The 26,708-nt window shown below is 43.0% G+C and overlaps 1 protein-coding gene across 3 annotated transcripts in view; it reads right to left on the bottom strand.

The window, feature by feature from the left end:
* Positions 1-12,288: 12,288 nt before the first annotated feature.
* The window catches only part of LOC132835834 (intercellular adhesion molecule 5-like), a 42,323-nt gene continuing 27,903 nt past the window's right edge, over positions 12,289-26,708 (bottom strand). Inside the window, exons 6-9 of one of the 3 annotated variants that reach the window (XR_009647312.1) lie at positions 21,981-22,226; positions 21,315-21,623; positions 19,315-20,427; positions 16,819-16,903 (exon numbers count right to left, since the gene is read on the bottom strand). Coding sequence is in view for 2 of the 3 variants with exons in the window: in XM_060854930.1 (XP_060710913.1) it covers positions 20,192-20,427; positions 21,315-21,623; positions 21,981-22,226 (791 nt within the window). In the remaining variant the exon portion in view is untranslated. Of the gene's footprint in view, positions 16,904-17,377; positions 20,428-21,314; positions 21,624-21,980; positions 22,227-26,708 lie in introns of those variants that run through there. The other 2 variants (XM_060854931.1, XM_060854930.1) reach the window with 2 other exon arrangements.

Raw genomic sequence — 26,708 nt, 5'->3', positions numbered from 1 at the left:
CCTTGCAGAACACCACTTCTCACAGACTGCCACCCTAAGAAGGACCCTTTTATCCCCATTTTCTGCACTCTGCTAGACAGCCAAGCTTCTATCCATGCTAGCACCTTGCCTCTGACACCATGGCCCTTATCTTACTCAGTAGCCTTCTGTACAGCAACTTGTCAAAGGCCTTCTTGAAATCATCCTTGAAGGCTCTCCTTGGTCTAACCTGCTCATTACTTCCTCAAAGAATTCTAGTAGATTTGTCAGGCATGACCTCCCTTGATGAAACCATGCTGACTTTGCCCTATTTTACCATACACTTTCAAGTATTCAGAAATCTTATCATTCACAATGGAGTGCAATCTTACCCACGTCTGAGGTCAGGCTAATCAGACTGTAATTTTCCATCTTTTGCCTTACCTCCTTTTTAAACGGGTGTGTTACGTTAGCGATTTTCCAGTCCTCTGGGGCCCTCCATGGTCCTAGTGATTCCTGAAAGATCACACTAACACCTCCATTATCTCTTCAGCTATCTCACTTAGAACACTGGGATGGAGTCCGTCTGGTCCAGGTGGTTTATCCACCTTCAGGCCAATCAGGTTTTCTAGCACTTCCTTCTTGGTGATGGTCACCATACTCATTTCTGGGCCCCCCCAGTGTTTGGGATATTACTCATGTCTTCGACAGTGAATACTGACGTGAAGTAATTATTCAGTTCCTCAGCCATTCCTTTATTCCCCAATATGATCTCTCCAGCACCATTTTCCAATGTCCACTTTTGCCTCTTACTCTTACAGTCTTCCTTGATATTGCTACCTAGCTTAGCCTCATATTTAATCTTTCCCGACTTATTTCTTTCTTTGTTGCCCTCTCTGTTGGTCTTTGAAAAGTGTGGTGGTGGAAAAGCGCAGCAGGCCAGGAGCATTCAAGGAGCAGGAGAATTGACATTTCGGGTAGAAGCCCTTCTTCAGGAATGAGGCTGGTGTGCCAAGCGGGCTGAGATAAAAGGCCTTCTTGAAATCATCAAATTCCACATGTGTGGAATTTGGGGAAGGGGTGCTGGGAATACGATAGATGTAAGGAGGTGAGGGTGAGGGTGATAGGCCAGAGTGGGGGTGGGGGCAGAGAGGTTGGGAAGAAGATTGCAGGTCAAGAGGGCGGTGCTGAACCCGGGAGTTGGGACTGAGATAAGATGGGGGGAGGGAAAATGAGGAAGCTGGAGAAATCTACATTCATCCTGTGTAGTTAGAGGTTTCCTGGGCGGGAGATGAGACTCTCTTCCTCCAGGCGTCGTGTGGCCAGGGTCTGGCGATGGAGGTTTCAGTACGTGGATGAAGAGCTTCAGGGCAGAGGAGATGACCTGGGGGGCCTCCCTCTACAAGGATCTCAGTGAGTCCCTCTCTCACTGCACCCCCAAGGTCATCTGCTCCCAGGAGGACCACTTCCACCACAGAACACACCAGATGGCCTCCTTCTTTAGAGACCGCAATTTCCCTTCCCACGTGGTTGAAGATGCCCTCCAAAGCATCTCGTCCACATCCTGCACCTCGGCCTCAGACCCCCCCCCCAACCGTAACAAGGACAGAACCCCCCGATGCTCACCTTCCACCCTACCAAGCATAAACCACATCATCCGCTGACATGTCCACCACCTCCAAACGGACCCCACCATCAGGGACATATTTCCCTCCCCATCCCTTTCCGCCTTCCGCAAAGACCATTCCCTCCGTGACTACCTAGTCAGGTCCACTCCCCCCAATAACCTACCCTCCCATCCTGGCACCTTCCCCTGCCACCGCAGGAATTGCAAAACCTGCGCCCACACCTCCTCCCTCACCTTCATCCAAGCCCCCAAAGGAGCCTTCCACATCCATCAAAGTTTCACCTGCACATTCACCAATGTCATTTATTGTATCCGTTGCTCCCGATGCGGTCTCCTCTACATTGGGGAGACTGGACGCCTCCTAGCAGAGCGCTTTAGGGAATATCTCTGGGACACCTGCACCAATCAACCCCACCGCCCTGTGGCCCAACATTTCAACTCCCCCTCCCACTCAGCCAAGGATATGGACATCCTGGGCATCCTTCACCACCGCTCCCTCACCACCTGACGCCTGGAGGAAGAATGCCTCATCTTCCTCCTCGGAACACTTCAAACCCAGGGCATCAATGTGTTTTTCACCAGTTTCCTCATTTCCCCTTCCCCCACCTCATCCCAGTTCCAAATTTCCAGCTCAGCATTGTCCCCATGACCTGTCCTACTCCCTATCTTCCTTTCCACCTATCCACTCCACCCTCCTTTTTGACCTATCACCTTCATCCCCACTTCCATTCACCCATTGTACTCTTTGCTATCTTCCCCCACCCTTCTCTCTGACCTATCACCTCCACTCCCACCCCCATTCAACTATTGTACTCTATGCTACTTTCTCCCCACCCACACCCTCCTCTCATTTATCTCTCCACCCTGCAGGCACTCTGCCTGTATTCCTGATGAAGGGCTTTTGCCCGAAACATCGATTTTCCTGCTCCTCAGATGCTGCCTGAACTGCTGTGCTTTACCAGCGCCACTTTAATCTAGAATCTGGTTTCCAGCACCTGCAGCCCTTGTTTTTATGTGGTTACCTCATCTTCCCTGTACCATGCTTTCTTTTCCTTGGGATAAATCTCTGCGTGTCTCCTGAATTACTCCCAGAAATTCCTGCCACTGCTGTTCCACTGTCTTTCCTGCTAGGCTCCTCTCCCAGTCAATTCTACCCAGCTGTCCCCTCATGCCTCTGTTGTTGCCTTTATTCAGCAGTAATACCATTATCTCTGATTCTAACTTATCCCTCTCAAATTGGAGAGTAAATTCAATCATATTATGATCTCTGCCTCCTAAGGGTTCCTTCACCCGAAACTCCCTTATCAAGTCTGCCTCATTGCACAACACTAAATCCAGTATCTGGATCAGTGATGCTGGAAGAGCACAGCAGTTCAGGCAGCATCCAATGAGCAGCAAAATCAACGTTTCAGGCAAAAGCCCTTCATCAGGAATAAAGGCAGAGAGCCTGAAGCATGGAGAGATAAGCTAGAGGAGGGTGGGGGTGGGGAGAAAGTAACATAGAGTACAATGGGTGAGTGGGGAAGGGGATAAAGGTGATAGGTCAGGGAGGAGAGGGTGGAGTGGATAGGTGGAAAAGGAGCTAGGCAGGTCGGAAAAGTCCGGGCAAGTCATGGGGATAGTGCTGAGCTGGAAGTTTGGAACTAGGATGAGGTGGGGGAAGGGGAAATGAGGAAACTGTTGAAGTCCACATTGATGCCCTGGGGTTGTAGGTGTTCCGAGGCGGAAGATGAGGCGTTCTTCCTCCAGGTGTCTGGTGGTGAGGGAGCGGCGGTGAAGGAGCCCCAGGACCTCCATGTCTTCGGCAGAGTGGGAAGGAGAGTTGAAATGTTGGGCCACGGGGTGGTGTGGAACTTCCTCACACCAAAAATGGCTGCCAAACCTTCCTTCTCTATCTGGGCGTAATGCGTTCATTATCAGCCAAAGTGTGGGAAGCATGTGCTATCAGGATTCCTCTCCTTTGGGCCTCCGGTGAACCAACACTGCTCCAGTACCATGTGGGGGAGGCATCACATGTCAGCACTACCTCTCGCTTCGGATTGTAGTTGGCAAAGACCTTAGATTAGATTAGATTAGATTAGATTCCCTACAGTATGGAAACAGGCCCTTCGGCCTAGCAAGTCGACACCGACCCTCCGAACAGTAACCCACCCAGACCCATTTCCCTATATTTTCCCCTGACTACTGCACCTAACACTATGTCAGCACGACCTCTCGCTTCAGATCGTAGTCAGCCAAGACCTTAGATGACAAAAGCTGCTTTTCCCCTAAAGGCTACCTCTTGGCTATGTGACCATTTCCAAGGCTGACTCTTTATCAACAGCAGGTGTAAGGGTGCCAAGATAGAGGCCAGGTTATGTATGAAGTTTCTGTAATAATTTACTAATCCATGGAAAGACCTATGTTCCGATATGGACATGGGAGCTAGGGCTCCTTTGATCACCCTCACTTTATCTTCCAATGGGTGTAACCCAGTTTTGGAAAAGAGCACAGGCTGACGATACGCCAAATAGCAGTCTTGTGTATTGGTATAAACCCTTATGGATATTAATTATAGCATACTTCTGGGACTCATCCAATCACAATTGTAGGTAGGCATGGCTCATGTTCAGCTTCGTAAAGGAGAGCCCTCTCAACACCTTTGCATCCAAGTCCTCTGTGCGAGGGATTGGGTATTTATCCAACTGCAAGAGGTGGTTTACTGTTTGTTTAAAATCCCCACAAAGGTGAACTGAGCTATCAGGCTTTACAATCAGTATGAGCAGTGCCACACATTCTGCAACTGCACTGGTATGATGATTCCTTTGCTCTTCAGCCTCCTGATTTCTGCCTGTACTTTTAGGGCAAATGGTACTAGGCAGGTGTCGCAAAATCTCAGAATTGCTGCCTGGCCAACAGCTTTGGCCATTTGATAGTCTCGAGCCCTTTGTGAAATACTTCTGGGTTCTTCATTAGGACTTCACTGAAGTAGCCATTTTCTAATTGAAAAATGTTGAGCCAATCTAGGTGAATCTTTCTCAACCAATTCTGCGCCAATGGGCTTGGGCCCCAAGCCTTTTACTCCCATCAGTGGGAACTACACCAACTGCTTCCCATAGGTAATCGGAACCCGAAATTTTACCCTCAATCTGCAACAGTTCCCCAGTGTATGTTAATAGTGTGGCTGAGATTTGCACCAACATAATGGTTGGAGTCCCAAGCGAATCTTGTTAAAGACCAAATCTGCAACCACAGATACAGCTGCGCTGGTATTGACCTCCATGGGAACTGGGTGACCATTTCACTGAACATTAATTTTAATCGGCTCAGAATTGGAAATCGCTAAGCACTTTAATTGTTCCAATCCACATGTACAGGGACTTTCCAGGGTGTGCACTCTTCTGGGTGACAGCCTATAGGTTTTCTTACTCAGGTCGGGCTCTATAGGAGTCCTTTGTTGTCTCAAATCCATATTATGGCAGTAACGACAATGGCTACAAATAAGGAAGGAGAAGATTGAATATGAGGGTAAACTAGTTAGTAATATTTGGAAAAATGGCAAGAAGTTTTTTCATATATAAAGGGCAAAAGGAGGCAAAAGTAGACATTGGGCTGCTGAAAAATGATGCTGGAGAATTAGTGATGAGGGACAAAGAAATGGCTGATGAACTGAATAGGTATTTTTCACCAGTCTTCTGAGGCTTTATAAAACTCTGGTCAGACCACATTGAGAGTATTATGAGCAGTTTTATGCCACATACCTCAGGAAAGATGTATTGTCCCTGGAGCAGGTCCCAACAAGGTTCATGAGAATGATCCCAGAAATGAAAGGCTTAACATACAAGGAATGTTTGAGGATTCTGGATCTATACTCGATGGTGTTTGGAAGAATTGGGGAGATCTGATTGAAACTTTCAGAATACTGAATGGCTTGGACAGAATGGATGTTGGGAAGATGTTTCCATTGGTAGGACAAACGAGGACCCAATGTCACAGCCTCAGAGTAAAGGGGAATCCAGCATCAATCCCTGTGAAACACAGCTATGGACCAGACCAGACCTTCTCAAAATATTTTAAGAAGGTAGCCCCAGACCCTAACCTTTTCTTATTTTAAAGGTAAATGTCAGATGCTGTTTTCCAGGTGCAGTGCAGTTGGTCAAATTACTTGATGTTAAGCAAAACATAATTTATTCAAACACTGCAGTTAAAGTGCTATAAAAGAAACAAGAATTTGTGAATAACAACTCCATTGGCAAACTTAACAGAATAATAAATACAGTAATTATTACTAATTAACCATTTCAATGTATTGAATCCATAAGCATATTCTTGGGAAAAGGCATATTCAGAAAACAGATTGTCACATGAACAGCATAAAGCAGACAGAGGACCCCCAGCTTTTGGCTGTAACCAAGAGAGGTACAAAAAATAGCTTCCATCTCTTCAAGACCCGAACAGCAATTATTGAAAACTACACCTAAAATCCCTGGTTCTGTGAATGGAACCTTGACCACGCCCATTCAGGCTGTTTCTATTGTTCCAGCTTTAAAGAAAAAACACCCAAGGCTAGTTATCTTCTCAGTGGCTGCTTGTCACCTGTCCCTGAATCTCTCTCTCCAAGAAAAACCCAGGACAGAATAACCTCCTAAAGTGACTGCATTGTCACAGCTGGTCTCAGGCTTCCAGTCCAAAAAAACGCCCTCCACCATTGCTCTCTGTTTCATACCATTGAGGCAATTTTACATCCATTTGGCAAGCTTACCCTGAATCCCATGTGATATAACTCTACTAAACAATCTACCCTGTGAAACTTTTCAAAGACTTTACTGAAGTCCAAGTAAACAATGTCTACCACTCTGCCCTCATCTAAAAGTGGCCTAATCAATGTCCTGTACAGCCACCACATGACTTCCCAACTCATGTACTCAATACTCTGACCAATAAAGGCAAGTACACCAAATGCCTTCTTCACTATCCTATCTACCTGCGGCTTCACTTTCAAGGAGCTATGAACATGCACTCCATGGTCTCTTTGTTCAGCAACACTCCCCAGGACCTAATGATTAAGTGTATAAGTCCTGCCCTGATTTCCCTTTCCAAAATGCAGGATCTCACATTTATCTAAATTGATCTCTATCTGCCACTTCTCAACCAATTAGTCCTTCTGATCAAGATCCCTTTGTACTCTGAGGTAACCTTCTTCACTGTCCAATACATCTCCAATTTTGGTGCCATCTGCAAACTTACTAACCATACCTCTTACGTTCACATCCAAATCATTTATATAAATGAGGAAAAGCCGTCAACCTAGCACCGATCCTTGTGGCACTCCACTGGTCACTGGCCTCCAGTCTGAATGCAACCCTCCACCACCACTCTCTGTCTTCTACCTTCGAGCCAGATCTGTGTCCAAGTGGCTAGTTCTCCCTCTATTCCATGTGATCTAACCTTGCTCACCAGTCTACCATGAGGAACCTTGTCGAACACCTTACTGAAGTCCATACAGATCATGTTCACCGCTCTGCCCTCATCAATCCTCTTTGTTACTTCTTCAGTAAACTCAATCAAGTTCATGAGACATGATTTCCCACGTATAGAGTCATGTTGACTATCCCTAATCAGTCCTTGCCTTTCCAAATACATCCTGTCTTTCGGGATTCCTTCCAACAACTTGCCCACCCACTGATGTCAGGCTCACCGGTCTATAGTTCCCCGGCTTGTCCTCACCATCTTTCTTAAATAGTGACACCACATTAGCCAACCTCCAGTCTTCAGGTACCTCACCTGTGGCTATTGATGATGCAAATATCTCAGCAAGGGACCCAGCAATCACTTCCCTCACTTCCCACAGAGTTCTAGAGGATACCTGATCAGGTCGTGGAGATTTATCCACCTTTATGAATTTTGGAAAACAAATTGATTCAAAATACATGGGATATGGACAGTCAAGCATTTTAGGTTTTTCACTGTGAGACTTTTTAACTGTTCTTTATACAGTAAAGCTGAATAAAACACATTCTCATCCTGAAAGCAAATAATTATTTTTGATTTGGCCATTCCTAAGGTAACCATACAATCTTCAATGAATGCCTCCCTGATAGTGTCCAAGGAAACAGAATAAGTAATATAAGGATGTTACGTTAGTATTTTAAGAAATGGTAACATGCCTTTCAAAAGTAAAGTTTTGCAACATTACTTCATCCAGCACGTTCAATTGATATTTATTATTAAAATACAGTATTTAATATAATCAGAGAACTTGAAACAAAAACTCAAGGGATTGTAACAATGGCATGTTTCACTATTTATAATCCCGTCATAATTCGAGATCAATTCTGTCATATCGAGTGGCACTTACCTACTCATTAATGTGGTGATCCCTGTTTGGAGGGATTGTCCTATGAGTAAAGAATAAACAGATTGGGACTCCATTCATTTAAGTTTAGCAGAATGAGCGGTATCTCATTGAAACATATACGATTCTTAAAGGGCTTGACAGCTAAAATGCCAAGAGGATGTTACCCCTCATGGGACAGTCTTTCACCAGGGGGCGTGGTATTGGAATAAAGGGGCGCTAATTTAAGATTGAGATGGGGAGGAATTTCCTCTGTCAGAGGTTATGAGTCTTTGCAGAATCTTTGTATATGTTGAAGGCTGAGATAGATAGATTCTTGGTCAGTAGGGAAATCATGAATTATAGGGAAAGCAGAGGAAAATGGATGTGAGGAACGCTGGATCAGCTGTGATCCCATTGAATGGCAGAGCATGCTCGAGGGAATGAATGGCTTAGAACATAAAACATTACAGCACAGCACAGACCCTTCAGCCCTCAATGTTGTGCCAGCCTTTTATCCTACTGTAAGATCAAACTAACCTACATTCCTTTCATTCCACTATTATCCATGTGCCTATCCAAGAGTTGCTTAGATGTCCCTTATGTATCTGACTCTACTATCACTGCTGGCAGTGCATTCCACACACTCACCACTCTCTGTGTAAAGAACCCACCTCTGACATCTCCCCTAAACCTTCCTCCAATAACCATAAAATGATGCCCCTCGTGATAGTCATTTTCCGGCCTCAGAAAAGTTCTTGGACTATTCACTCTATCTATACCTCTCATCCTTTTGTACACCTCTATCAATTCATCTCTCATCCTTCTTCGCTCCAATGAGAAAAGTCCTAGCTCCCTCAACCTTTCTTCATAAGACATGCCCTCCAGTCCAGGCAGCATCCTGGTAAATCTCCTCTGCACCCTTTATAAAGCTTCCACATCTTTCTTATACTGAGGCAACCAGAACTGAAACAATATTTCTTGTAGTCTTACAAATTGCACCATAAATGAATGCCAATAAATCAATATTTACCTCAGGAATTTACATTTTTTCTCTCAAGTATCAGAAATACAAAAATGAGCTCATAAGGCATGACTTTCAAAATAAAGGTTTCATAATGTGTTCTCCAGTATTTAGAATATCTTCCAAAGTAAATGTGAACATTTTATAATTACATTAATGAGCATTGCAAGTAGCACATTACACAAAACACAGTCAATATCCTTTTAAGGAAAAGACGGTTTTAGTGATTTTGACTTGAACAACCACCAGATCAATTTATATCTCAATTTATTGATCCTCATTTTTTTTCATTCAATTATCACTGGTATTTCCCAGAACGATATCAGGTTGATTTTCCTTTGCAAAGCTGCCCATGGGCAGTGCAGAAATGAGAGCTGAGTATTATTAGCGCCACCAACATGATGAATATGGAAAGTATGATGATTAAATTCCATTTCCATGTTTCATCTGTGAAGACATTAATGAAAAACCAAATCATTAGTTTGTTGCAAAGCAACATGTTGATAATGAAACTCCTGATAATTTCCTAAATCCATTGCTTATTCACATTATTATCATATTTGTCAGATAGGCTGCATTGGTTCAAGGCTGCATTTCCATGGGTAATCCTCAAAGGATGGGCAGTAAATGCAAGGCCCAGCCACAAATGGTATCATCCTGTGAAAGAATAAATAAATAGTGTTCATGGACTCTCCATTAACTGTACTTCAAACAGTATTCTTTCCCTTCATTCTCCCAACATCGCAGACCTTCATTGATTACCCCTCATACAGCATTAGATCATTGATTCCTTTCTCCTCTTGTTCTCCACTGCCTCCGATTTGTCACATTAATTGTCTGATATTCGGTATGGGATGAGCAGAAATGTCCTGCAACTAGTTATGTGAAAATGTTGTTGTAAGCCCCTGCCATGATCTTCATTCTGTCCATCTTTCTTCCCACCTCCATCGGCCCCCTGACCCATCACTATTACCCTCCATCTGCACCCACCTATCATCAACCCAGCTACTTTCCCCCCAGCCGTGCCCCCACTCCCTTATTTAATTCTCAGCCTGCTACACCCTCCACTTTCCTGATGAAGGGCTTACACCTGAAACATCGACTCTCCTGCTCCTCAGTTGCTGCCTGACCTGCTGTGCTTTTCCAGCACCACATTTTTTGATGCTGAGTCTCCATCATCTGCAGTCCTCGCTCACTCCCTCCACCAACTCCATTCCCCTTGCAGTCCACACTATGAACTGAACAAACCTGTCTTTGACATTGACCTCCTCTATGAGCCTCTGTTGAAATTCTGACCCCAATTATGTTTCCAACGCTCAGTCCAGCCACTTGCACCACCGTAACATTGCATGTCGCAGCCCTGCTTCAACTCATCTGCTGGTGCAACCCACATCCCTGCATTTGTAACCTTGAAACTCATCTTTCTCCTGAAAATCCACCCATTCCAACCAGTTCATTGCCAGTTTCATAAACTGCACCCTCTGTGAAGTTAATTTCATCCAACGTTTGGTCTCCATATCTGAACACACACCAATTCATCCAAATTCTGTTCCCTGTACTCTAACACACAACGATTCATCCAAACTCTGTTCTCCATACTCTAACACACACCAATTCATCCTGACTCTATTCCCTGTACCCTAACACACACCAATTCAACCTGTGATCCCTGGCCAATATCTCTCTCTCGGGATTACTGCAGTGCTCCAGCGAGGACCAGCACCTTATTTTCTGCACAGGCTCCCTGCAGCCTCCGGGACTCAATATTAAGTTCAATAATTTTAGAACCTGGACATGTCGTTCCATTTCCTTTACTCACCCCCACACCTCAGATCCTGTCATGACAGCAAATTTTCACCTACTTATGGACCCATTATCAGTTTTTTTCCTTCCCAAGTTTACTAACATCCATCAGTTTGTCTGCTGAACTATCTTTCTCTCTGTCTGAACTCTTTCCACCTATCTGGTCAGTGCTTTTCCTTTATCCCCTGTCTTCAGCATATATACGACAGCTATGAAGGAGTGTCACTGGACTCACAAATACTGCCAGGTCTGATGAGTTTCTCCAGTTAATTCTGCTTTTATTTAGTGATGCTAGTTTGGATGGGCAAAAGTTTTGTCAGAGAAGTCAATTAAAAAAAAATCTTAAACGTGGACAGGATGTTGGAGCGGTTCAGGAAGAGAAATCCAGAATTTAGGCAACTGATCACATGGGCATAAATGGTGCAACAATTAATGTTGGAGATGTTCATGAGGCCAGAATTAGAGGAGTATAAATATCTCAGAGGGTTATAAGACTGCAGGAGATTACAGAGATCTGAACGAGTGAGCTCATGAACAGGTTGGAGAACCTGAATGATAATTTTAAAAGTGAAGACACTGCCTAACCAGGAACAAATGTCGGTTAGTGAACACAGGGATGATCAGCGAGCAGGACTTGCCAAGAGTAATGCAGAGACTGGCATCAGGTTGTTAACGGATGAGTATGGGAGGCCAGCCATAAGTGCAGTGGAGTAGTAAAGTGTCAAAGTAAAGAAGCATTGATGAAGGTTTCAGCAACATGTGAGCTTAGGCAGGTTCAGAGTCTGACAGTATTATAAAGGAGAAAATAACCAGCTTTGTGATGTTGTCAGTACATGGATGGAAGTGCTGCTTGGGTTATACAGTGTATGGCACTAGGACCCATATACTTCGGCACCAAAGCAGTAACTCAGGTCGGGAAATTTTGCAACCAGCCTCAGTGGAAAGGCCCAAGATCAGTGGCACTTTCACCCTGGGGATGGGTAAAAAATGTGGCATAGGGCAACAAGCAGCTCACTGCTTCCAGAAGCTGATCAGAGGCAGCCATGTGGATGGCAAAGTGCCAAGTTGGACCAGTGTTGTTTTGTATTCAGTCACAGGATCAGGGTATCACTGGCCTCCTCAAGAGACCTGCCTTAGTTTTCTGGCACTATGTCCCTGTTATATGACAGGCTATTGGGCCCTCTTGCCCTTCATTTTCACACTACTTCACCACTTATAATATGTAACACCCCTACTCCCCTTATGCATCCACATTAACACTCACCCTAACGCAACACGAGGACCACATCCATGCCAACTCACCAACTCCTGTCCATCATCAATCTCAATGACCTCTTCCAGCCAACTGATGGCCCTTCCATGTACATTCACATAGAATACACCATATTGAATACTAATGACCAGATAGAAACAGTGGCATGTGTGGTAAAGTACTGCTCAGAAATAAAACACACATTCACAAATTCTCTTTTGAAATTGAAATATATTCCTACAAATTCTATACACACATCAAATCAACCTAAAGGTCCATGGAAGTATTGATAATACAAGCTTCTTAATCTTGTGCAAATAAACATTGAGATATTGATGACAAAGATCCAGAAAGAACAATTTGTTGTAATCACTTGACAATGTCAATCAAACAAAGTCAACCAGTCTCTCCAAATTATCAAAACCGAACCCTCACTGAGAATATCCTTAAATCAGTCTGGGATTTTAGGTAAGCATGAAATATCAGGACAATTTTAAGAACATTTTATAAAGTACTGGATGTCTTCATACTGGATGTCTGCTTGGCTGAAAGCTCAGTCTCATCAATGAATTAGTGAGCAGTTGGTATGTGGGGATGGCAGGGTTTTGCCTTGGTATGATGGGTACGGGGGGTGTGGATGAGTTGGCATTGCATTGACATAGGAGCTATAAGTGGCCAAGGGGGTGGATGTGACAATGGGCTGGCATCATCTGTTTCTGTGCTGTTTGACTTTATCACTGTATGGCTCTATCTGTCTGAACTTGTCATGGATCCATAAAGGACCATGGAGTTGAATGGAGGCATGACTTGTCTCAATGCATAGAGTCAGAGAGATGTACAGCACGGAAACAGACACTTCAGTCCAACTCATCCATGCTGACCATATGCACTTGGCCCATATTCCCCTAAACCCTTCCTATTCATATACCCATCCAGATGCCTTTTAAATATTGTAATTGTTGCAACCTCCATCACTTCCTCTGACAGCTCATTTCAAACTCACACTACCCTGTGCATAAAAATGTGGCCCCTTAGGTCCTTTTAATTTTTTCCCCTCTTGTCCTAAAGCTATGCCCTCTAGTTTTGGACTCCCCCACCCGGGGGAAAAGACCTAATTTTATAAACCTCTATAAGGTCACCCCTCAGCCTCTGATGCTCCAGGGATAATAGCCATAGCCTATCCAGCCTCTCCTTATAGCTCAAACCCTTAAACTTGGCAACATCCTTGTAAGTTTTTTCTGAACCCTTTCAAATTTCACAACATCCTTCCTACAGGAGGGAGACCAGAATTGCAAACAATATTTCAAGTGTGGCTGAACCAATGTCCTCTACAGCAGCAACATGACCTCCCAACTGCTATACTTAATGTGCTGACCAATAAAGGAAAGCACAAAACACTTTCTTCACTATGCTATCTGTCTGTGACTCCACTTTCAAGGAACTCGGAACCTGCACTCCGAGGTCTCTTTGTTCAGCAACACGCCCTCAGACCTTCCCATTAAGTGGGAAAGAACTTTTGAACAGAAGGTTCTCTGGTACATGAGTCTTCTGAGCACCATGAACAATGAGTCATAGTGAAGCTGGCCAATTCCCCACAAATTGCAAGGGGGTTAGGAAATGGCAAGCCCTTCGCAGAGTCAACCAGGTTGGGAGGCAACGTTCAGACTTGCTACCTGCACCTTACTCCATGACCACATGGATGCTGGAAATAGGGGACAGAAATCCTAGAAGTGGCTCTTGCCCCAACAGTTTTAGATGGTTTGGAGCATTTGGAGTCAGTGAACATTCAGGCCCAAATCTGCAGTTTCCAGTAAAACAAATGGAAATGATTTGTGGTCATAGTTTGTAGCAGGGACTAAAGATAATGCCTTTGGTCTTCCCAATATTCCGAATAATTGTATCTCTTAAGTGTTTCCTAAAACCTACTTCTTGAATAAGCATTGATCAGCTTTCCTAATATCTCATTCTAAGGCTCAGTAGCAAATTATTTTTCATAATTTTGTGAAGATCCCTGCTGATGGTATTATAAGATAAGTCATAATGTAGAATGAAACCTGGCTTCATAGATCAAATGTTTAATTTTCCAGCTATTCAACATGAAGGTTAATCTCTGAAACATATTTATATGAGGCTCCAGGTGTTCTTTAAGAAGAGCATAAATTTATTGCAGAAAAGAAGAAAAGAACAAATTTAACTGACTCAGTTCCAGAAAAATATCATTACTATCTCAGTTCTTAAAATTTTTACTTAACTGACTTTCCAGTTTATTCTCCTTCGACTGTTGAGAATATTTATTTCCAATTCCATTCTGAATCTGCTGCTGTGAACCTCTCACAATTCTGACGTCATAGAGTCATAGAGATGTACAGCACAGAAACATCCCCTTCGGTCCAACCCGTCCATGCCGACCAGATGTCCCAACCCAATCTAGTCCCACCGTCCAGCACCCGGTCCATATCCCTCCAAACCCTTCCTGTTCATATACTCATCCAATGCCTTTTAAATGTTGCAATTGTACCAGTCTGAATCACTTCCTCTGGCAGCTCATTTCATACACGTACCACCCTCTGCATGAAACGGTTGCCCCATAGGTCTCTTTTATATCTTTCCCTTCTCACCCTAAATCTATGCCTTCTAGTTCTGGACTCCCCGACTCCAGGGAAAAGACTTTGTCTATTTATCCTATCCATGCCCCTCATAATTTTGTAAACCTCTATAAGGTCATCTCTCAGCCTCTGACGCTCCAGTGAAAATAGCCCCAGCCTGTTCAGCGTCTCCCTGTAGCTCAAATCCTCCAACCTTGGCAACATCCTTGTAAATCTTTTCTGAACCCTTTCAAGTTTCACAACACCTTTCTGACAGGAAGGAGACCAGAATTGCACGCAATATTCCAACAGTGGCCTAACCAATGTCCTGTACAGCTGCAACATGACCTCCCAACTCTTGTACTCAATACTCTGACCAATAAAGGAAAGCATACCAAATGCCTTCTTCACTAGCCTATCTACCTGCGACTCCACTTTCAAAGAGCTATGAACCTGCACTCCAAGGTCTCTTTGTTCAGCAACACTCCCTAGGACCCTACCATTAAGTGTATATGTCCTGCTAAGATGTGCTTTCCCAAAATGCAGCATCTCACATTTATCTAAATTAAACTGCCAAAACATTTTCAGTTCCAACTTGAAAAATTGTATGCAAAGTCTCCTGGTTTGAAAGCTCTACAAAGCACTGTGGCTGGTTCTTCTGAATAAAACCTTTGAACTTTCTGTTCTGAGATTAAAACTAAACTATTTTCGTTCATGTATTTGAAGTACTTTTCATAAATACAAGACTCTAGATTGGGTTGGGATATCTGGTCAGCATTGACGAGTTGGACCAAAGGGTCTGTTTCCGTGCTGTTTATCTCTATGACTCTATGACTATGAGTATTGTACCTATTAATATAACAGGTGTTCCTACAGGCATTCTGCAGTGATCAGATGTTACTGTGAAACTGAGATCTTTACATTACTGTTCCACATTGACTTTCTGACCTTAAAACAATATCACAGAATTAACCAAGGTTCATCTGTCTTTCGTTTGAAATCCAACTCCCTAATAGTGTTTACATGTTGTTCATTATTGCTTCCTCGGTGAAGGTACAGGTTGTGCTGAGGATGCAGAGAGGCTGCAGAAGGATTTGGACAGGCTTGGAGAGTGGATAAAAAAATGACAGATGGAATACAATCTGGGAAAGTGTGAAGTTATGGACTTCAGTAGAGAGAAGAGAAGTTGAGTATTTTCCAAATTGGTAAAGGCTTCAGAAATCTGAAGCACAAAGGAACTTGGGAATCCTAATTCATGATTCCCCTAAGCTTAGCATGCAGGTTCAGTTGGCAATTTGGATGCAAATGCAATGTTAACATTCATTTCAAGAGAGTAAGGGTACAAGAGCAGGGATGTCCTGCTAATGATCTATATGGCTCTGGTCAGACCACATTTGGAACATAGTGAACTGTTTTGGGCCCCATATCTAAGGAAGGATGTGCTGGCATTGGAGGAGTCCAGAAGAGTCTTACAATTATGATACCCGGAAGAAGGGATTGTCATATGTGGAGCAGTTGAGTACACTTGGTCTGTACTGGATAGTGTTCAGAAAGATGGGGGGAGGGAGATGGAATCTGATTGAAAGTTACAGAATACTGAGGGGGCTGGATAGAGTGGACATTGAGGAGAGACTAGGAGCTGAGATCAAGCCTCAGAGTGAAGGGATGACCTTTTCAAACTGAGATGGGAAGGAATTTCTTCACCTAGAGGGTAATTAATCTGTGGAACTCATTGCCACAGATGGCTGTGGAGACCAAGTCATTGAGCATATTTAAGACAGATTAGTAAGGGAGTGAAAGAATATGGGGAAATGGGGTAGAGAAACATCAGCCATGATCGACGTGTGCAGCAGGCTTAATGGCCGAGTGGTCTAATTCTGATCCTCTATCTTGTGGTCTTATGGCTTCTGCAAAGCACCTTGGGATATCTATTACATTAAAGGTTTAAGAAAATGCATGTTCTTGTTGTTGACAGAAGGATTCCTCATCATATGATGATTTTCTTACATCTTTTAAATAGGTTCCAGCATTTTCCCTGAGACACTGATCGAGCTGCTGTGTTTGCAGAACATACATCATATATATCAGAATATATAATATATCTATCAGAACATATATCATATTAGTTTGTAATTCTTGTGCTACCAAGTTATGGATCAAGTTCCTTCAAAGGAACATCTTCCTGATGATCATTCCTGTTGGGCTTCTGTGAATTGGGTTTCTTTTGTTTAATTTATACTGTCTTCTGTTCTGGATCTCCACTTCAAGTACAAGGTTATCCCTGTAACTATTCTCAATCCTGTTGCTGTTCCTACAGTCACTGGTAGTATCCATGTGAAATCTATGAAAACATTGAAAAAACAGAAATCAAATAATCGACAGTGTGGGAAATAATTAATTGCAAAATGCCTGAATATTTCTGAAATCTGTGAATTATAAACAAAGGGAATTTTCCGATGGAATGTGCCGTGTGTTTTATTCAGCTCTTCCATGGCTGTTTTCCTGCTTGTATTCTTCACCTTCTTTCATTCTTCCCACATCACACCCCACTCCTTGGCAGTCTGCCCTCAACTCACTGTCTATACCTGTTTACGTTCTGCAGGAATTGCACACGGGTAAGTAAATTTAATGTAATGTTCCATACATTTGATATCAAGATTTCTTTTTAAGATGGTTCAGAATTTCCAGCAATCATAATTATTTTCTGTCTCTTACATTGCTATTAGCATGATTATCATGTTTTTTGTAAATATATTTATTAGCAAATTTTTTTAAGTTTACAAACATATAAAATTATTGAGAAAAACAATCACAAATATCAGTATAATAAAGAAAAAAACCCACAAATTACAATACAACTACTATCTACTAACTACTAACCTACTGTATAATACAAAGCAAACCCTAACACTGTGCAAAGCAACACCAAAATAAAACAAAAAAATACAAAAAAACCCACAAAATACAGAACAGCTATGCTCAGCGCAAGGCTCCCAAACAAAGGAACGGGAGCATTGCATATATACCCATATTAACTCGGGAGACCCCCTTCAGGGCCCAGGGCTTGACTAATCTAATCATCCTGGTTAAACTAACATCCTAATTAAGATAACTGACAAATCTCAGATAACTGGACAAATCCAGATAACTCAAGTAGGGTTGCCATGTCTTATAAAAATGATCTGTTGTGTGGTGTACCATGTTTGTGAAAAAGTCCAAGGGAATGTGCTCCATAATTAATTTCTGCCATCCCAGCAAGCCTTGCGGGTTTTCTGACACCCGATTCATCAGAATATTCTTCCGTGCACAGCATGCAAGAATCTGAAATAGTTTCTTCCCATGCCGTTTAAAGATGGTAAATGTGGTAGACCTAGAGGAGAGATATCGGGCCTACTTTGACTTCAGTCCTCAATACCCTCCCTATCTCTCCCACCACAGCGCTCCAATAAACACGGAGCCTGTGGCATGTCCAGGAGCAGTGGGTAAGAGTACCTTCACTTATTTTACATTTGGGCACACTGAAGGTGCCCCTTTTTTAAACTTGGCCAGGTGGTCTGGTGCCAAATGAGCCCTGTGCAGAACTTTTAACTGTGTAGCGCATGTCCTATTACAGATTGAGATCTTTCGAGTATTCTCCCATATGTTCTCCCATGCTTCAGAAGAGATCTCCACTTCCAGCTCTTGCTCCCAGACCTCACATAACCGGTTAATATCCTGCCAGGCCCTGCCACCCAGCAGGCGATAGAGGGCACTAACTGAAAGGGTGCTTGTGAAACGTAGCAACAGCCTCTCTGTATCGGGCTTATAGGGCTTAGTGAGAAGGGTAGTCTTCTTCTGGGTGAAATACATAACCTGAAAAAAACGGAAGAGGTCTCTGCTGGACCTTTATAAGGAAGACATTATAACCTTCCCCTCAAACAAGTCTCCCAAACTGGAAACTCCTCTCACTGTCCACAGTTTGAACCAACATGATTAACACTCCTGACTGCAGCATTGATAATGGTTACAGGGATGGCCTTTTCCTGGAATCCTGTTTTTTTTTCAGTTTCCAACCCTAATATTCATTTGTATTTTCCCTGAGACACTGATTTGAGCTGCTGTGTTTGCAGTACCTCCAGCTTGTACTTTTTCACTGCTTTTCCCTGTTGCTGCCATCACAATGAGAAGTGAAGCCCAGAGACATGCTCTGCACTCACTGATCTGCCAAAACTCTGCTCCATGGAGTCGCAATGTGTGGATTCACAGCCGTGAAGTGTCCCACTCCTCCTGCCTTGGAGTTATTCCCCAGGCAGGTGGGGCAAACACAGAGCAGGAGGATGGTGCTTCTACACACAAAGAGGAGCACATGCAAGAGATTCTCACTTTGAATTACCCGTACTCAATGTACCAGAGGCCAGTTACAGAGCAGCATTGTTAGAGGCAGGCAACAGTTTATCCATTTGTCTCATCGTCAGGAAGGGTGGAGTTAAACAGGAACCCAAACTAATAATGACAATAGAAATATTAGATTCTGACCTTTGACCCTGCATTATTTCGGGAGTGTAACTTGGAAGAAATTCTGGGATTTAGATATTAACGAATTGAAACCTGCAATCCATTCTACAAGATGAAAGGCTTAACAGTAATCTAGATTTATTCAATATATTGCATCAGTGTATGACACTATGATGTTTTGCTATAAACCGTATCATATGATCCTCCTCCACCAGCTACCTGAGAAAGGAGCAGCGCTCCAAAAAATCTTGTACTTACAAACAAACCTGTCAGACGATAACCTGGTGTCATGTGATTTTTAACGAAAGGAAATCACTTCCACCATCTTACTGAGAATCTCCTGCTTTGGCCAAATTCTGAATACAGCAGTTAATCAGAGAGTCTGGCTGCATTGATGCAAATCACAGCTTCCATGGATCTGTTGAGTTTATGTAGTTGTAAGCACAACCACTAACAACAAGGTGGAGAAATTCAGGATGAACAAGAACAGCACAGAGTTCAGGCTTGAGGGTACACCTGGCTTCAGCTGCATAATCCTTGAATCCAAATAATCTGAACCCTGTATTTACCCCTCTCAGGCAGAACAAATTCCGAAGATTCATGATCCTTGAGAAGTATTCCATGTCCATCTGCATCTTAAATATGAAATCCCTTATTCTCACACAATGGTCCCTAATTATTGGTTGTATTAAGGTTTAAGATAGAGAAGATCAAAAGCATGGTGTCATTGAAGCACATGGATGGAATTTTTAAATTAGTGATGTTTCAAAGGTAGTTCCCATTTTATCATCTTGTACAATATACATCATAAAAAAAATACAACCAAATCAACATAGCGCAGTCTTCATGTCAGGTCGTGAGAAAATAGTTATGTTTACGGAGCTCTGAAGTTAACAGAGATGAGCCTTTCTAAATGCCATAGTTCAGGTGACTATCTACTGTTTGTGAAGATCAAATTAAAAGTTTTACCACAGTAATTCAAAAATTGCCAAAAATATAGAAAGGATTGTCAGTAACTAGTTGTCTTTACAGCTGGTACAGACTTTAACATGGCAATGAGTGGCACCCATCAGTAACTACATGTACAACAGGACCACTGGAATATTTTGCAAAGTTAGGACCTGTAACATCTTTATCATTGGCTCAATCCATTTGTAATTGTTTCACTATGATGTGGGTCAAGATTGTTTAAAGGAACATTCTGTTGGTGTTCATGCCCATTGGGGATCTGTAGATTATTGTTGGGTTTTGCATTCTGTACATTATACTGTCCTCTTTTATGGGCACTGTATTTCCAGTACAAGACCATCAGTGCAATTATCAACAATACTGCTGCTATCACTGCCACGACTGGTATTAACCATCTTAAACCTATGAAAACAAAGAAAGAAAAGATACACAAATCATCAACAATCCAGGGAAATATACTGATTGCAACATGCCCGAGGATTTCCAAAATCTGTGGATTATAAACAAAGGGTATTTTCTGATGTAATGTCCCGTGTGCTTTATTCAGCTCTTCCATGGCTGTTTTCCTGCTTGTATTCTTCACCTTCTTTCATTCTTCCCACATCACACCCCACTCCTTGGCAGTCTGCCCTCAACTCACTGTCAATTCCCTATTTACATTCCGCAGGAATTTCACATTGATAAGTAAACTTAATGTAATGTTCCACACATGTGATATCAAGATTTCTTTTAAGGTGGTTCAGAATTTCCAGAAATCTTAATTATTCTCTGTCTCTTACATTGCGAATAGCACGATGAAATCTCCTGTCTTTCTTTAAGTATTCAACCCTAATATTCATTTGTATTTTCCCTGAGACACTGATTTGAGCTGCTGTGTTTGCAGTACCTCCAGCTTGTACTTTTTCACTGCTTTTCCCTGTTGCTGCCATCACAATGAGAAGTGAAGCCCAGAGACATGCTCTGCACTCACTGATCTGCCAAAACTCTGCTCCATGGAGTCGCAATGTGTGGATTCACAGCCGTGAAGTGTCCCACTCCTCCTGCCTTGGAGTTATTCCCCAGGCAGGTGGGGCAAACACAGAGCAGGAGGATGGTGCTTCTACACACAAAGAGGAGCACATGCAAGAGATTCTCACTCTGAATTACCCGTACTCAATGTACCAGAGGCCAGTTACAGAGCAGCATTGTTAGAGGCAGGCAACAGTTTATCCATTTGTCCCATCGTCAGGAAGTGTGCAGTAAAATAGGAGCTCAAACTAATAATGACAATAGAAATATTAGATTCTGACCTTTGATCCTGATGTCCACTTCCTTCTCATCAATTCCATATTGATTGGTAGCTCTACATTTATAAATTCCTTGATGTTCTGAGGTTACGTCCGGAATGTGCAGAAATCCAGAGGGACCAATCTCAATGTTGCTGCCATTACTGGGGTTTACCCACTCTAATGTAGGTGAGGGTCTTCCATTGGACTTACAGCTTAATGTAATTTTATCACCTTTAGTAACTTCTACTAGAATGCTTGACATGGTTGTGTTATTTCCTGATATGGTTTTGTTATTTACCGATATGGTCATGATTGTGTCTCGTGGTTTATCTGGAAGGGAGAAGAAAAAGATGAAAATAGGCAGGCAGACCTACAGGATCACTGATACAGCTCCCCAACACGGCGTCAATGAACAGGATGTCTAAACCTCCCACATACCGTGCTGTCATCTATCTTCCAACAGTCATTTCAGAACAGGTGAATCTCTGCAGTCGTGTTACAGCCTGGGACGTACTTACAGTCATCTGTTATTGTGATGTATGGTCACAGTGAAATGCAGTCATTGTGTAAATACTAATTCAGGTTTACAGCTACTGGGTCTGACGGTCTAAGAATATCGCACAATGTTCACAGTGCTCAGAATAAAAGTAGAATCAAAGATTCAATTTCCTGGATTCTGATACTCACACAAAATAGTTGCATTTAGAGATGAGGTTTTAGATCCGTGCTCATTTTTGACCATGCACACGTACAGTCCCCCATGCTGCATTTGAACAGATGGGATGTAGAGTATCTCTCTGCTTTCCATTCTCCCATCTTTGATCCAGACCCTCTGGGGATCTGGGTTCCCTTGCCCATGACATGTTAAATTCTGTGATTCCCCTTCAATCCAGTTTTCTTGAGCTTTAAAGATCTCTGCTTTTGCTGGTGCATCTGTAAAGTTCATTCCAATCAAAAATTAAATTATGATACTGAACAACTCAAAGTTCAAATATGTTTCAAATTCTTCTGCTTATTCTTTCTGGTGCTCTCCAGATTTTAATATTTAGAATAAAATTGGTTTCTATTTTAAAACCCAGTGTCAGTATCAAACAGTACCAGGCAAAGTAAAACACAGGATAAAAGGAGGAATAACCTGCCCTGAATCCTGTGAAAAATGTAACATTCTGAGTGCTGCTTTTGAGAAATTTCCAATTTATTTTGGGTTTCTGTTTGGATCCTGAATAATTGAGGAAAAAAAAGGCAAATAAATTTTACTGAGGGTTTCCCTCATAGAATAATTATAATAGGCTTTTTAAATACTGGGATATTGCCTGAGATAGGGGTAATATAAAAAGCAGCAAAAGGAAAGCATTCCTAGACTGTGTTCAGGAGAATTTTCTCCAGCAGTAAGTGTCCAGACCGATAAGAAAGGAAGCACTGCTCAACCTGGTCATGGGAATGGGCCAAATGGAGCAAGTGTCAGTGGGAGAACATTGAGGGCTCAGTGATCATCATATCATCAGGACAATGGCAGAAAATGACATTGGTCAATCCAGAGTAAGAATATTCAACTGGGGGAGAGTGGCCTTTAGTAGGGCAAGAACACAGCAGGGCTGAAAATGTGTTGCTGGAAAAGCGCAGCAGGTCAGGCAGCATCCAAGGAACAGGAGATTTGATGTTTCGGGCATTAGCCCTTCTTCAGGAATCTTGAAGAAGGGCTTATGCCCGAAACGTCGATTCTCCTGCTCCTTGGATGCTGCCTGACCTGCTGCGCTTTTCCAGCAACATATTTTCAGCTCTGATCTCCAGCATCTGCAGACCTCACTTTCTCCAAGAACACAGCAGGACCAAGTGAACGACAACCAAAGGTTCATGGGAAAATCAATGGCTGAACAATGAGCTGCCTTCAGAAAAGAAATGGTCTGGGCACAGTCAAAGTAAATTCCCACAAATGGGAAAAAGGAGACAAACAAATGCAGAGGTCCCTTGATGTCAAAGGAGGTGGAAATTCAGTAAAGGAAGTGTGTTTATGACGTACTGAAAAATGAGTTGCTGGAAAAGCGCAGCAGGTCAGGCAGCATACAAGGAACAGGAGAATCGACGTTTCGGGAATAAGCCCTTCTTCAGGCAGGGCTTATGCCCAAAATGTTGACTCTCATGCTCCTTGGATGCTGCCTGATCTGCTGTGCTTTTCCAGCAACACATTTTTCAGGTCTGATCTCCAGCATCTGCAGTCCTCACTTTCTCCCTGTTTATGACATGTGTCAGGTAGTAATTACAGTTGGGAACCAAGTACAATACAGAAGGTTCAGAAGTGATGTGACAAAGCAGGTAAGAAACAGATTATGTGGACTGACAGTTAACATAAAGAAAACCTGGATATCACTGACAGGCACATCTACAATAAGAACACAGAACATTATAGTGCAGAACAGGCCCTTCGGTCCTGGATGTTGCACCGACCTGTGAAACCAATCTGAAACCAATCTAGCCTACATCATTCCATTTTCATCCATATGGTTATCCACTGACCATTTAAATGCCCGAAAGGTTGGCAGGGTGTTCCACATCCTTACTACTCTCTGTGTACCTCTGATATTTGTCCTATATCTATCACCCCTCAATTTAAAGTTATGACCCCTTGTGCTAGTCATCACCATCTGAGGAAAAAGGCCTTGCCTCCATACCAGGTAACATCTCAGTAAATCTCCTCTGGATCCTTTACAAGGCTTCCACATTTTTCCGACAATGCAGTGACCAGAACTGTATATACTACTCTAAATGCGCCAGACTACAGCTGCAACATGACCTCATGGCTCTGAAACTCTCTCCCTCTACCAATAAAAGCTAATACACTGTATGCCTTTCTTAACAACCCTATCAACCTGGGTGGCAACTTTCAGGGATCTATGTACATGAACACCGAGATCTCTCTGCTCATCTACACTACCAAGAATCTGACCATTAGCCCAGCACTCTGCATTCCTGTTACCCCTTCCAAAGTGACTCACCTCACACTTTTCTGCATTAAACTCCATTTGCCACCTCTCAGCCCAGCTCTGTAGCTTATCTATGTTCCTCTGAAACCTGCAACATCCTTCCGCACTATCCACAATTCTACCAACCTTAGTGCCATCCGCAAATCTACTAACCCATCCTTCTGCGCCCTCATCCATGTCTTTTATAAAAATGACAAAACAGCAGTGGCCCCAAAACAGATCCTTGTGATACACTAGTAGTAACTGAACTCCAGGATGAATATTTCCCATGAACTCCCACCCTCTGTCTTCTTTCAGCTCACCAATCTCTCATCCATGCCCCTAAATCACCCTCAACCCCGATACCTCTGTATTTTCTGCAAAGTCTACTGTGGGGAATCTTATCAAATGCCTTATTGAAATCCATGTACACCACATCAATCATTTTACCCTCATCCATCTGTTTGGTCACCTTCTCAAAGAACTCAAGAAGATTTGTCAGGCATGACCTACCCTTCAGAAAACCATATTGACTATCGCTAATCAGCTTATTCCCTTCTAGATGATTATAAATCCTATCTGTTTGAGCCCTTTCCAACACAAACAAAATAAAGTTCACTGGTCTATAATTCTGTGAGTTGTCTCTTCTCCCCTTCTTGAACAAGGGGACATTTGCTATCTTCCAGTCTCTGGCAGTATTCCTGTAGAGAATGCCAACATAAAGATCAATACTAAAAGGTCTGCAATCTCCTGCCTGGCTTCCAGAGAATCCTAGGATAAATCCCATCTGGCCCAGGGGACTTATCTATTTTCACACTTTCCAGAATTACTTTTTCCTCCTCCTTGTGAACCACAATCCCATCTGGTCTCGTAGCCTGTATCTCAGTATTCTCCTCGACCACATTGTCTTTTTCCAGTGAGAATACTGACGAAGAGGGTGGTGTAAGGGGGATTAGGGACACTGAAAGGGATTTACATTTAGGGGCAAGTGGCATGGCCCAGGTGGTAAACTATTTTTCTATTTCTGTCTTTACCAAAGAGGTAGATGCTGCCCAGGCCATGGTGACAGAGGAGGAAACTTGGTCACTTTAAATGTTTTGTATTTGATAAAGAGGAGCTTTTGGATAAGTTGTCAATATTTAAAGGTGAAAAGGTGAAGTGATGGGAAACAGAGAGTAACAGCTAATGAATACTTTATGGGCTGGAAGTAAACTTGTAGTAGAGATCTCCAGGGTTGGTATGACTATACCCTGAATGTTTGAATATAAACAGTCTTGATTGTATTGTGTAAGGGACAATTCCAAAATGCATTCATGTCACAAAATGTGGAAGCATTGTAAACTATGAGGAGGATAATGTCAAGGTAATTTACAAGGGCTGAAGTAGGCAGATGGGTGACAGAGACAGTGGCACAGTGGTATACAGTTAGCAACAAGTTGTCCTGGGAGGCTCCAACATTGAATCTGGACCCCAGAAAGTGACATGACATTTGGTCAAACATGGACAAGGAAACCTCCTGCTGATGACCATAATCCCCTCCTGTTCTGAATTTGTACTCCTCCATCTTGGACATCATTTAGAGGAAGCACTGAGGGTAATCGGGTGCAGAATATACTCTGGGTGCAGAATATACTCTGGGTGGGACTCTTCAATGTCCATTTCCTAGAGTGACTCAGCAGCATCACCACTGACTGAGCTGTTCAAGTCCTGAAGGACATTGCTGCTAGATTGGGTCTGTGGCAGGTCAAGAGAGAACCAATGAGAGGGACAAGCAAACTTGACCTCATCCCCACCAGTTCGCCAGCTGCAGATCAGTCTATCCAAGACAGTAGGAGTGATCACCACGCAGTCCTTGTGGAGACAAAATGCTGCTTTCACATTGAGAATACCCCTCATCATGTTGTGGGCTCTATCACTGTGCTAAATAGGATAGACTTTGAACAGATTTGTAACTCAACACAGAGCATTCAGGAGGTACTGTGGGCAATCAGCTGCAGCAGAATTGTAACTCAGCCCCAAAATCAGAAATTGCTGGAGAAATTCAGGAGGTCTGGCAGCATGTGTAGAGAGAAAGCAGGGTTAATGTTTCAGGTTCAGTGACCCTTGTTCAATAATGATTGTAGGGAGGAAAAGGTTGGTGTATATGCTGGGGGCAGGGTGGGATGGAGGGGAATGGAGTAACCAATAGATGGAGATGGAGTTCGGAGAGACAAAAACAGACTGGTAAAGGTCAGCCTGGGAGAGTGAATAGCTGCAGACGGGGACCATGCATTGTTCATGGTAGCAGCCCATGTAGTGACAAGGCCTTGTCTTAATAGTGTCTTTTCGCTTCTTTCACTTTTTCACAGGAGACACAAAGTGAGTGTTTCATAAATTATAGTCTGTTAATACATCATGCATACCATTCCTATACTGATTTAACATATGTGTTCATCTTTGTAATGCTTCTGAGGCA

The sequence above is a fragment of the Hemiscyllium ocellatum genome, chromosome 45, assembly GCF_020745735.1.
Source record: "Hemiscyllium ocellatum isolate sHemOce1 chromosome 45, sHemOce1.pat.X.cur, whole genome shotgun sequence".
NCBI lineage: Eukaryota > Metazoa > Chordata > Chondrichthyes > Orectolobiformes > Hemiscylliidae > Hemiscyllium > Hemiscyllium ocellatum.
The sequence above is the reverse complement of the archived record's forward strand: the minus strand, read 5'-3'. Positions and strand labels throughout refer to the sequence as shown.